General features: G+C 42.9%; 1 protein-coding gene across 1 annotated transcript in view; it reads left to right on the top strand.

The window, feature by feature from the left end:
- The window catches only part of DEAF1 (DEAF1 transcription factor), a 149,580-nt gene extending 136,892 nt beyond the window's left edge, over positions 1-12,688 (top strand). The window contains exon 12 of the mRNA XM_030201297.1: positions 11,701-12,688. Coding sequence (XP_030057157.1) covers positions 11,701-11,805 — 105 coding nt within the window. The 3' untranslated portion in view covers positions 11,806-12,688. The remainder of the gene's footprint in view (positions 1-11,700) is intronic.
- Positions 12,689-13,390: the final 702 nt, after the last annotated feature.

The raw sequence follows: 13,390 nt of genomic DNA, 5'->3' as shown, positions 1-13,390 counted from the left end.
CTAGGGTTCGAAAGCGAACGGCATAAGCACCAACAGAACAATTGCCTTGTTGAAGTTCTGCGGCTGCAGAGAAGGGCCGTCCTGGCACATCGAAAACTGACTGGAAGCGGCGAAGAAATTCTCCAAGATTAGTGAGTAAAGGGTCCCGTTGCTCCCAAACAGGAGAGGCCCAATTGGTTGAGGAACCCTCGGCAAGCAGAAGGGGTGCCGTCGAACCAGGGAGGCTCAGGAAGCTGCAACCCTGGAGTAGGTAACATGGATCCGGACGACACAGCAGGAGGCTGTTGTTGGGATTGAAGGGTTGACATCTGGGAACACACATCCTGTAGAACTCCGGACAGACGGTTTAGCTGGGCCTGCTGCTGCTGAAGAACCTGGGCCAATTCAGACAGGTTGGTTTTGTCCGGCGAACTCATGGCTTCGGCTTACTGTCAGACTTGTGAGTTCTTGTACCAAGTAGAGCACTGCTGAGCCCAGTACTTGGACCAGGTTCTGCTTGGCGGCTGGAAAAGCCCAGGTTTCACCTGCACTGACCATCGTTCCCCAGAGGTTGGGCCCCTAGGTGCGGGCAACCTGCAGGACTTATGAGACGGATTTGGAAGTGGGGTGATGAACGTATCAGGCAGGCAGGCAGGCAGCCGATCAAGAGAGTAATCCAGGTACAGGCAAAGTCAGTAGGCAGGCAGCAGGCAAGAGAGTAATCCAGGTACAGGCAAAGTCAGCAACGAGGGACAAAGTAGAGAAGAAGCAAACTACTGAGCAAGTAACACCTACCAAAGTAGAAGCCGAAGCATGGAGTCCAGGAAGAGCTTAAAGTGCTGGCGTCTGACATCAGCAGGGACCAGCAGGGAGAAGGAGCACAGCCATAGGACATGAGCAGGGGAAGGAGGAACCAGAAGACCAATAGGAGAGAAGCAAGGGAAGCCAAGCAGAGAGAGAGCAGACTCAGGTGCGTGGAAGCAAAGCAATCAAGGAGCCTGGAAGCCAGGCAGAGAGAGAGCAGAGCCAGGTGCATGGAAGCAAAGCAATCAAGGAGCCTGCCTGCAGCCAGAGAAGAACTACACACACATGGCTCAGGGCTGTGCCAGTCAAGCCTGCGTGTCGACGGGACCCTGTGTAGCTCGAGGATGCCGCTTGCGTTGAGGTAGGGGAAATGACACCCACAAAAACATTAGATCCTCACTCTCATTCTCCAGAAATTTACAATACATCTTTCTTACTAGTTGCTTTATGTCCTAATTCATTGTTGCACATGCCTTTGATGCTTCCAGTGGTTTGTAAGCATGTAATGTTGTTTCAAATTTCATTTGAAAAACTTAAATTCTATTATTCCCAATGCACAACGTTAAATGTCACACAGGTTTCTGTAAAGAGGTAAATGACTTCAGATACTCGGTGCACATTCACTCTATATTGAACAGCACCGCTCCGCTTTACCGCTGGGTCTCAACGTTACCAATGCGGTTACCAGTGGGCATCCTCATGAGTCTTTAATCCTGTGTGACATTTAACGGTGTGCATTGGGAATAATAGAATTCAAGTTCATTAAGCATACCAAAGATAGACTTACTTCATAAACATTTTAAAAACTTAACAATATTGTATAACTTTTTGTCAAATGTATCCCTTGTTTGTCTCCATTCATCATGTTGTTCTTTCCTATATTGTTCTCTTCATTGTATTCTGTTTTTTATGCCAATGCTGTTAAACCTCTTTGATGTGTATTCAGAAGGGTGGCATAAAAAATTACAACAAATAAACTGCTCAGCCCTGCCCAGCATCATCTTTGGCCAGGAGTGGATTTTGTGTCTGCAACAACAAAGGGAAAAGTAAGTGAAAGGCCTATGAGCTGATTCACATGTTCAAGACCCTGTCCTTGCATTGTTTCAGAAGTCCCCCCACATTATTTTCCTTCATCTTTGCTTTTTCGACCACAGTGTGCCACAGCCTCCCTTACAAGCACTGCATTTCCACAGCTTATCCCAGCAAAATGTTTCACCAGTATGGCCCAATTTCTATTCCCACACTTTTTCTAAACTAACCAAAGAAGCCCCTTTGGGGGTCTGCAATTATTTATAGAAAACCAAACCAGAGTGGGGAAGGAGCAAAACATTGTGGAGAGCAGTTCACACTGGCCAGGACTCTCCCAGGTCCTGCAAGTTTAAGCCACTATCATACTGCACATGCTGTAACTAGACACACTGAATATATTGTGTGCCTGGGAAGCCATGTCTGCCTTGCAAGCCGTCATCAGTCAGGATCTGAGAAAGTGACCAGATCATGCACCTTTGCATGCTTTCCAGCTGATTCATTTCTTATTGATTCTGAGGTGAGGGTTATACCAAATTAGCATAGATGAAGAGACCCTATTCTCAGGATCAAAGGAAAGAGTCCAGGCACCAAAAGTTGATAGGGTCACCTTGATCATGTTGGACTTTAGTCGTAGGGTGGTGGTTATAATGCCCAAGAGAAAGGGTCATTTCTTAGTTAGCACATAAGCATCGCCATACTGGGAAAAGACCAAGGGTCCATCAAGCCCAGCATCCTGTCTCTGACAGCGGCCAGTCCAGGCTTCAAGAACCCGGCAACCCCCCCCCCCCCCCCCCCCCCCCCCCCCCCAGTTTTTTAAAATAATGTTCCATGGACTTTTCAGTCAGGAATCTGTCCAAACCCCCCTTAAACTCCGTAAGGCCAGCTGCTGTCACTACATTCTTCGACAACGAGTTCCAGAGTCCAATTATACGCTGAGTAAAGAAAAACTTTCTCCTATGTGTTTTAAATCTACCATATTCTAGCTTCATCTTGTGTCCCCTGGTTCTATTGTTGTTTGAAAGTGTAAACAAACGCTTCAAAAATACTTGCTCCTCTATGCGCAGCCAACATGGCTTCAGCATATACCCTAATTCCAGAGCCATTGCCCACTCTGCTGCAAGAGAAAGGCCACATAATAATGTCTCCAGATCTGGGAAGTTGACCCTGCCCTGTAATTTGAGTAGTTTCAAGGTTTTCAAAGCTATATGGACAGGCTTCCCTTGCCGCAGAAAATTGGTCATCTTTAAGGAGTCAGAGAAAAGAACTGAGAGCATCTGCAAGACTTAAAGAACCTTGGGTAGTATAGCCATATGAATTGTCTCCAGCCTGCCCCACCACGAGAGATATAAAGGGAGACCAATTATGAAGATGTTCTTGAATATATATTGGTGGAAATCGAGCCCTCCAAATTCAGAGACGTAAACCCCTGCAAAACCTTACAGAAAACTTGTAAATTTGGATCAGTAAGATGCATAAATTTAGTCAGTGGCACGATTTCTGCCAATTGATAATGTAATCAGATTGTACACTACACCTTTGAATAAGACCCATCAGAGCAGGGTAGATTCTTTCTCCAAAAAGAGTAATAAGTCATCAGCATATGCCACATATTTACATTCCACACCAAAACAGGTGATTCTTTTTCTATCCTGTGTAGCTTTTTTTGCCAATAATAGAGGTTCCAAGGCCAGATTGATGTCACAGGCCAAGGAGGTTGAGCCCTTGGGCTGCAGCTGACACTGCCTATCTATGCTAGGTAGGCCCCGACTGGTGGTAGGCAGGTCACACCCAGGTTAGGACCAGGGTTGGGCAAGTCTAGAGGCTCACCAGGAGAATAGGAGTACTGTAAAAAAAGGCCACAGCAGGTGAGCAGGTCTGGATACTAACAGTGGTACTGAAGAGGCTCTAGAAAGTCCAAACAATCCCAGAGGTCAGGGCAGGCAGACGATGAAAGGAACAGGCCACACATAGATTTGAGAAACTCCCATGATCCTCCCATTCCCTGCCCATGGCCATACCTCCTTTTCAACTATGCAACTTAGAATTTACGCGCATCATGTTATAGAATACGCTTAGACAGTTCTGTGCATAAGCTTTGGAACAGACTGCCTTTAGAAATTCAGAGAAAAACACAATATTATTCCTCCAGGAAAGCGTTAAAGTCTTTTTTTGTTTGATGAGAAAGGTGCTTTTGAGTTTCAATGTATTATGCAACTGTAATTAATGTTTTAGATGTGCAGTTGATGAGAAAGTTTTTTTTTCAGTTTCAATTGCCCCAGGTATAAAAAGTTAGATTGTGAGCCGTCTATGGTCTGTGTATAATGTGTACAGCACTGTGTACGTCTAGTAGTGCTATAGAAATGATTAGTAGTAGTAATCCTCTCCCCCACGTCTCTTCCTATTGTTCCACTCTCTATAACTGGGTTATCTCTGTGATACTTTGTACCATACTTTGTATTATCTCTGTGATACTTTGTACCATACCTTGTAAGCCGCACTGAACCTGCTATCGAGCGGGAAAGCGCGGGGTATAAATGCTATAAATAAAATAAAAATAAATAATATACCCAGTCCACATGCAATTTAGGCATCGGCATTTACACCAAGTTTTACTTGATGTAACTGCCTGCGACTAAATTTAGTTGCGTGGACAAACACTCGGTTTATTCTATGAACCTCGAGGAAATTTAGGCTTATTCTATAAGGTATGCCTAGGTGTATTTCATTTAGGTGCCAATTTTTTAGGCGTGATATATAGAATGTAGTCCAATGTGTCCATAGCTTCAAAAATGGGGTATATGTCTCTCGAACACAAAGTGCCTGTTCATATACCAGGTCAGCCATTTCCTTCTTGAGGTACAGCATGAATTCCTTGCACTTAATAGGATTATTTAAGCCTTTAATATTAAGAGGATGCTACACCGCTAATCCTGGCTCATCCTTGAAAGTTTAAAAGCAGGTATAAAAGCAGATTGAGGTGATGATAAACTGGGCAATCACTGCAGACCTAAGACAAGTTGGGCACTCATTGTCTGAAGAAATACTCTGATGCCAACAGTGGGTTTCCAAGCCTGAAAACTATATTGCTCCTAATTGGCCAAGCAGATGGCACTTGTTTTCAGCTTATGGAAAGGCAATGTTCAGTACTATTGAGCAGCTACTTTCAAAACTGATGCCCTGGGCTCTGATTGGCCCTGGATTTCAAATCTAACCTGAAGGTACTGGATTTTCCCCAGTCTCAGCCAGGGGTCGGAGAGAGAAAGATCTCCTTACTGAGGCCCTGTGAGCAGTTATATTTTATAATCTATGAGCTGCTACATTTCCTGAACTCCCCAGGTACTACTCAGGTAGTAAACAAATGTTTAGATAGTTTTATAATTGATCCATATTCAGTTTCCTGTTATTGCTTGCTGATTTCACTTTTTTCTGTTCACTGTTCAAGTTCTGTGACAATAAATCTTATTTAGTTTATTGACTCTGCTGTCCTGGACTGACTAAGATTCCTGGTTTGTGTTTTTGGGTCTGTGGGTGCGTTCTGGGAACTGTGGGACCCTTGGAGTGTGGGCTCAGTGTCCTAGAAAGTCGGTGGGTGGAGGGTGCTAGTATAGAGCACAAGCTCAAGTGCAGATGAGACTGGGCAGTGCTGGACAGACCCTTCAGGTGGCTGCAGGGTAACCTCAGGCAGGTGCTAAGCATTTCATAACACCATACAACAACAAACACAGTAATATACAGTAGAAAGCACAAGCATACAACAATCCTAAAGAGGATGTTCAAGTGGTCCCATGTTAGTGATCGGCCAACCTTATCATCTCAGTCCCATGCAATACCAGTCCAGGTCCAGATCATCCAACAGGAGAGGGCTACAGCTCATGTGTGTGTGTCCATTTTGCCTCCTAGCATTTCATCCGGAAAGCAATGGACCACGTCAGGGTCCTTGAAATTTTTGGCACAATTGTTCAAGGTAACCCAGAAATGTGCGGGATTAAAGAACCTGTACTTCACTCCAACTTTCTTAAGTGGCTCTCGTAGTACAAGAAGCTGCTGATGCTACTTCTGCATAGTAGGGCTAAGATCAAGAAAGGTCAGGATCAGGTGGGGCTTGAATCTTAGCTGCCTGTAAAATTTGCCACACTTACGGAAAGGATTGCGGAAGCATTTTCTCCAGGAAGCCCAACATATCATGACCTTTAATGCCTTCTGAGAGCCCTAAAACTCTAATGTTCTTCTTTTGTGATCTGTTACTTTGATTCTCTAGGCTGCACTCAAGTATTGTAATGCGCTTCCCCTGCCTATATAGCTTTCCGAGTTGATCTGTATGTGCCACCATCTTAGCTTTCAGGGCCTCTGTATGCGCTGATACCAGTGTGAGTTGTATTATAAGTTCCACTATTTCTCCTTTTAGCTCTACCAGTGCCTCACTGTTGTCCTTATTTGTAGGAGCTCTTCCATTATGCTGACATGGAGGCTCCAATTTAGAGCATTTCATCTCTGACCCGATCCTGCATTAAAATCAAGCTTTGTTGATTTAAGAGTTGACATCATGTATCCCAGGATTTAAATTGGAAGTCTGTAGCTCCATGTGCAATCACAAAAGGACAAAATGAATGACCAGCAAACAGGGAGCCTCAGTTTATGCTGCCATCTTGGTTCCTTGCCTCCTGGAAGTCTGAACATACTGCAGTTTTAACATCCATATCTGGCTTTATAAAATTAGGATTTGGACATCCATGCAGTATGGATGTCTAAATGCCGGGTTTCAGATGTCCAAAACATGAATAGAGCTGTTAAATTAACCATTTAAATCTGACAGGTGTAAGGGGTTGCTGAGAGGACGACCTCAAGGAAAGCGAGAGCAGCCCAGGAAGGAGCTAAAGAGTCAGGCACACATCCCTTATAGGCGGGAAGCTCGCACCCTGGTGGGTAAGAGATTGATTAGAATGAGGAGTAAGGCTAGGGACCACCATCCCCACAATGCACCTGACCCAATACAGGACTCACAGGAAGTGGAGGGGGAGGGGCAGGATTGGGAGATGGTTTCCAATCGGGGATGAGGAGCAGCTGAGGGAGCCCTGGGTGGAGGAGGAAGATATGGAATGGGATGAAATGGAGGAGGCAGAAGGGAGTAAGGAGGAGAGGATGGAGGTGTCTGCATTCGCCCAGGCTGCCGGTGCTAAGGTGAGGGGGTTTACTGGCTGCTGTATTTCTTCAACTGATTAAAATTGGAAGGAGAGAATTGAGCAGCTGGGAAAGAATCTGTGGCAGCGAGTAACCCAGAGCATTAAGGGAGCAGGAAAGTAAAACTGTATGTTGGAATGAACTTTTGATCAGCAGGACAACTGGTAGCTACCTGAAGAGGGATAAGGTGGCATTAAAGTGTAATGAACTATATTCAGCAAGGTTTGGGATGAACCTCAATTGGGCATTGTGGATGTGAACAAATGTCAATCACTTGAGATGAGGCAGTATCAAGTGCTGTGGAAATGGTGATAACTGAGCTGTGGAAAATAAAATAAAAATCCTTTTTCTGAAATGATGGGAGTTGCTGGTCATTTGTTGGAATACCACTTAAGTGCAACCTCAGGGAGCGACTAAACTGAAGGAGACACGGGTGTGTGAGGCAGGAGCTGAGAAGCAGCAGGTGCCAGAGGAAACAGGAGCCCGCATTGAAGCATTCCTGCTAAGCAGGGTCGACCTGTGCTGAAGAGTGGAAGGGAGACCTGCTGACACAGGGTTACCTAGGGGAACACCAAAGGCAGTTTAAATTTGACCCAGTTCTTGGAACTGTTGGGGGAGGGGGTCGTGCTCCTGTGTTACTTTCCTGGTAACTTTTGTTTTGGAAATAGAAATTGGCTGTTGAAAAGCTATTTTTCAAAAATATGTGATTTTCTAGCTAAAATCTACTTCTTCCATCATATGAATATGGTCTGTTAAAAAGGAAAAAAAAATTTGGACTTAAGGGATCAAACTATGAAAACTGGAGCTCTTTTCAAGCTTCATTTTCTGTATAAATGGTTTTTTTTCCTGTATGAGGGTATTTGTTATACTTGTTTTGCTCAGCACAATTGGATCTCTCTTTAAACAATGTCTTGCCCTGCCTTCTGTGAATTTAATTTCCAAAAACATTTTCATGGGTGAAACACTACTTGTGGAAATATCTTTCTTAAAGGTGCCCATCTGAAATTCAGGTAAACTTATACATATACAGTGGGGGAAATAAGTATTTGATCCCTTGCTGATTTTGTAAGTTTGCCCACTGACAAAGACATGAGCAGCCCATAATTGAAGGGTAGGTTATTGGTAACAGTGAGAGATAGCACATCACAAATTAAATCCGGAAAATCACATTGTGGAAAGTATATGAATTTATTTGCATTCTGCAGAGGGAAATAAGTATTTGATCCCCCACCAACCAGTAAGAGATCTGGCCCCTACAGACCAGGTAGATGCTCCAAATCAACTCGTTACCTGCATGACAGACAGCTGTCGGCAATGGTCACCTGTATGAAAGACACCTGTCCACAGACTCAGTGAATCAGTCAGACTCTAACCTCTACAAAATGGCCAAGAGCAAGGAGCTGTCTAAGGATGTCAGGGACAAGATCATACACCTGCACAAGGCTGGAATGGGCTACAAAACCATCAGTAAGACGCTGGGCGAGAAGGAGACAACTGTTGGTGCCATAGTAAGAAAATGGAAGAAGTACAAAATGACTGTCAATCGACAAAGATCTGGGGCTCCACGCAAAATCTCACCTCGTGGGGTATCCTTGATCATGAGGAAGGTTAGAAATCAGCCTACAACTACAAGGGGGGAACTTGTCAATGATCTCAAGGCAGCTGGGACCACTGTCACCACGAAAACCATTGGTAACACATTACGACATAACGGATTGCAATCCTGCAGTGCCCGCAAGGTCCCCCTGCTCCGGAAGGCACATGTGACGGCCCGTCTGAAGTTTGCCAGTGAACACCTGGATGATGCCGAGAGTGATTGGGATAAGGTGCTGTGGTCAGATGAGACAAAAATTGAGCTCTTTGGCATGAACTCAACTCGCCGTGTTTGGAGGAAGAGAAATGCTGCCTATGACCCAAAGAACACCGTCCCCACTGTCAAGCATGGAGGTGGAAATGTTATGTTTTGGGGGTGTTTCTCTGCTAAGGGCACAGGACTACTTCACCGCATCAATGGGAGAATGGATGGGGCCATGTACCGTACAATTCTGAGTGACAACCTCCTTCCCTCCGCCAGGGCCTTAAAAATGGGTCGTGGCTGGGTCTTCCAGCACGACAATGACCCAAAACATACAGCCAAGGCAACAAAGGAGTGGCTCAGGAAGAAGCACATTAGGGTCATGGAGTGGCCTAGCCAGTCACCAGACCTTAATCCCATTGAAAACTTATGGAGGGAGCTGAAGCTGCGAGTTGCCAAGCGACAGCCCAGAACTCTTAATGATTTAGAGATGATCTGCAAAGAGGAGTGGACCAAAATTCCTCCTGACATGTGTGCAAACCTCATCATCAACTACAGAAGACGTCTGACCGCTGTGCTTGCCAACAAGGGTTTTGCCACCAAGTATTAGGTCTTGTTTGCCAGAGGGATTAAATACTTATTTCCCTCTGCAGAATGCAAATAAATTCATATACTTTCCACAATGTGATTTTCCGGATTTAATTTGTGATGTGCTATCTCTCACTGTTACCAATAACCTACCCTTCAATTATGGGCTGCTCATGTCTTTGTCAGTGGGCAAACTTACAAAATCAGCAAGGGATCAAATACTTATTTCCCCCACTGTATCACCTATAAGATTTGTTTACCCGACTGAGTGGAAGCATTCCTAGGAATGGATTTTGGAGAGGTCTGTGTTTTATTTGCATTATTTTAACTAACTGTGCATAAATTACCCTGTAAATTTGTGCTTGCCAAAGAGTAGCTGTGTGAAATCCAGCCAAATCTGTACAGAGAAAACATCTCATATATGCACACAGTTATAAATTTACCCCCAAATTAGGCTGATAGTCAAAGCTTTAGCTGAGTAATTTGGGGAGTTACTTGAACAGATCTTAGCTTAAAAATGTCCTCATCCTTCCTGAACTGCATAAATGTAATCCAGCCAATTTATTAGTTGACCAGACAAAAGAATAGCACAGTAGGTCAGAAGTAGTGATGGAGACGTTTATTTATTACTACTTCTTCCCTACAGCACTGTTCGTTTGCCTGGATATATTCCTGTGCTGGTGTTTCACTCTGGGCTGTCTCAATTTGTTGGTTAGACAGAATTTATCCAATTAAAAAATAAAAGAAATGGGCATGCTGGGGTATAATTATCTTTCACCTGGATGGTGCTGTTATTCAGCTGACTGGATAAAATTATCCAGTTAAGTTGATCCATCTAAATTGCTTTCCTGAAATTAACTGGATAACATAGGTTAATTTATCAGGGACCGCACAGGAATTAACACATGAGCTGGAGTTCACAACTGAAAGATAAGTTTGCATATTCAACTTATTTTTTGACCTTAAAAAAGTTTTGGGAAAGATTTTGATGCATGAGGATATGATACATGAAGAGATTTAAAGAGAAAAAGAAAAAACAATAAAGAAAATATAATCAATAAACAATACTATGGGGGGTTTTCAGTCTATGATGACTTTTTCTGCGTGCAATTAACGATTGAGATTTTTTGCCGCAGTGGTTGAGACTTTTCCCCCTATCTAGTATAGACACTACGGAACTGCTAGTATGGTTTTTGAGGTTATCAGTATCAGCAAGCAGTATTATTGATCTGTGTGTGGTATTTAACTTATCAGTGACCCAACGTAACTGGATAAAAGAACTGAGTATCTGGTTAACTTTAACCAAATATTTCAATTTGGTTTGATAGTAATTCTTCTGTAGGGTTTGTTTGATTAGAGATTACTTGATAAAAATAATTTTTGTGCTGTTTGTATGAATTGACTTTAATAGAGGAAAAAGTGGGAATCAAATACAAGAGTTGAAATCTCCCAGTGAGCTGACGTTAATATTTCCACACTGGCTAGCCTGTAACCATACTACAGGATCCAGTTAGACAGCATCTCTGGTTTATTACTGCAAGTTCTTAATGACTGTGAGCCTTGGAAGGCTCAGAAACTGAGAGCAACATGTTAGAAAGGACGTTCAAATTGGAAATTAGACATTCAGTTCCAGACTTCTGAATTTATACTAGTATTTTGGAGAAATAAACATTCATGCATTGGTTACTGCAGCATGGACATCCCTTTTAGAAAAATAGATGACTAAAATATCAGTGGAACAAAACAGGTACATGGATATCTATGTGGGACCACATGACTATCTATGTTATGAAATAGTAAGATGTTCATGTGCAGGAACATATACATGAGCTATTTTAGAAACATGAACATTTATTTTTCCTGAAGCGGTCACAGAGCCTGGTATCACTTGCCAGTTTTTTTTTTTTTTTAGGGGGGGCACATAAATTACTGAGGAATTAAGGAGGTGACCTCACTTAATCCCTCCAGCGGAACTCTGTTCAGTAGGGGCACTTTTCTGACACCTAGATGTCTCGGGTAGTAGGTCTATATGCTGATGTCCATTCTCTTTCTGAAATGGAGAATAGATGTGTATATTTTGGGCTACCTAAGTCTCGCACAAAAACATGCCTAGACCATCTCCTCTAGCCTTATCTTTGTTCTTCAGTTTTAGATATTCGTATCCTGTCTGTAAATTTGGGATTTAGATGTCTATGCAATATGGACATCTAAATACCAGTTTAGGATATCTAAAACCCAAACTGCTTCTAAAATAAACACCCAAGTCTTTCTAAAAGGATTTTTGTTTCTTGACACTTTCATAGTCTCTTAACCTCTTCTTTTTGCAGGACTGGAAGGATCACCAACATCTATGCGGCCAATCAGCAGTAGTTACAGTGCAGACAGATGATGTGCATGTCACAGAAACTGTAATAGAGAAAGTAATTGTCTGAAAGCTAGAAGACAGAGAGCAAGTGAATGGAGAAGATGGAGCAGAGCAGAACACCTTAAACTCACCTGCTCAGTCTGGATTCTTCTTCTCAATGAACTAGCAGGAAGGTTCAGTTCAATGTTTGCTACAAGTCAATAGAAAACAAGGCATCGGGACAATAAAAAGCTAAGCAACAAAACTGCCAGAAGAACCCTATGTTACCTGAAAATATGTGAAGAATGTAAAATTACTTTAGATCATGGTGCGACATAGATCTGAAATTAATTACTGAGACTGCTTTCAAAAGGATTTTCATGTAGTTGAGAGGAAGAATCATCCCTAGATAAGGGGCTTCTGTATTTCAACCACTTCTAGAGGAGACAGATTCATAGAAGCCTGTTATATTCTTACCCATTTCCCCTCACTGATCAAAGAGCAATTCCTGCCTGCAGTGCTCAACAGTGAAATTTTCTCAATGCCAGCATCCCACTTTCAGATATCGTCAGAGCAGGAAATGATGCACCATTCAGTCTTCATTCTGTATATTCCAGTTCTGTTTCTGTGGGTTACAGAGTGCCAGGGCTGCTTTGGCCTAGAAAGCCACCAACAAGGAAGGAAAATCTGCAAATGAATAAGGAAAAGCAAAAGCACTTAATATGATCAAATTAATATTTAGTTTCTTATATTTTCTTAGAATATTTGTATGTCTATAATGAAACACATTGAGACCTTAATAGAAGTGAATTTTTGAAATAATTTCAGAGTTGATGATTTACTCGGTGGAATAAGGAGGCTAATTACTTAGGTGTAGAATATTCTGTCTTTTTTTTATTGGTGAGAATTTTGGGAGATTATCATGAGTTAAAAAATCTGAATGGTTAAAACGGATTCTTATTGGAGTGGTAGAGGCCTCTATGTTTAAAGCATAGACTGCCTCAGCTTACAGATTCCAACTGCAGTTGTGTGATTTAGTCACAGCAGATAGTTTGAAAGTAACACCCTAAACCACTGTTGCCTGGAGCATCAAAGGCCTCAGATAAGTCATAGCAGTGTGAATAATCTGTATAAAGAATAAATAACTCACTTAACTACACAGCTGCAACACCAATGGAACACTTTTAAGATGTTAGCTTTGTTGCCTGACTAATTCCATGACATTCTGATCCCATTCAGATATTCTGTTTCCCATCCCAGTGTCTGCTGGGTTCTTTATTTTTCTGACGACAAGCAAGACAGGCATATTACCACAGATGGGTGTCATCCTCCATCAGAGCACCAGCATGAACACTGATCAGCATTCAGAAATTCTAGAAGCCTTTGGCAGTGTCAACCACACATGTGTGCACCTTCCTGCCCACCTCAGCTGCATGGAACCAGGCAGTCATATTTTTTTCCATGGAGCTAAGAGGACACTTTTTTTTTGCTTTCTCTTTAGTGCATTTCTACTGGTGGCCTTCCCTGCTCACCTGTTCTGTAAGTTGGTGTGGGACCATCCTCTTTCCTTTCCTTTTTATTTTCATGTTCAGGATGTGGCAGTGGCCATCCAGGCTCAGGGCCACATACCTGGTGAGCAAAAACAATAGTCTGACAGACAGACTGAGCAGAGT

The sequence above is a fragment of the Microcaecilia unicolor genome, chromosome 4 (genome assembly GCF_901765095.1).
Source record: "Microcaecilia unicolor chromosome 4, aMicUni1.1, whole genome shotgun sequence".
NCBI classification, from domain to species: domain Eukaryota; kingdom Metazoa; phylum Chordata; class Amphibia; order Gymnophiona; family Siphonopidae; genus Microcaecilia; species Microcaecilia unicolor.
The sequence above is the reverse complement of the archived record's forward strand: the minus strand, read 5'-3'. Positions and strand labels throughout refer to the sequence as shown.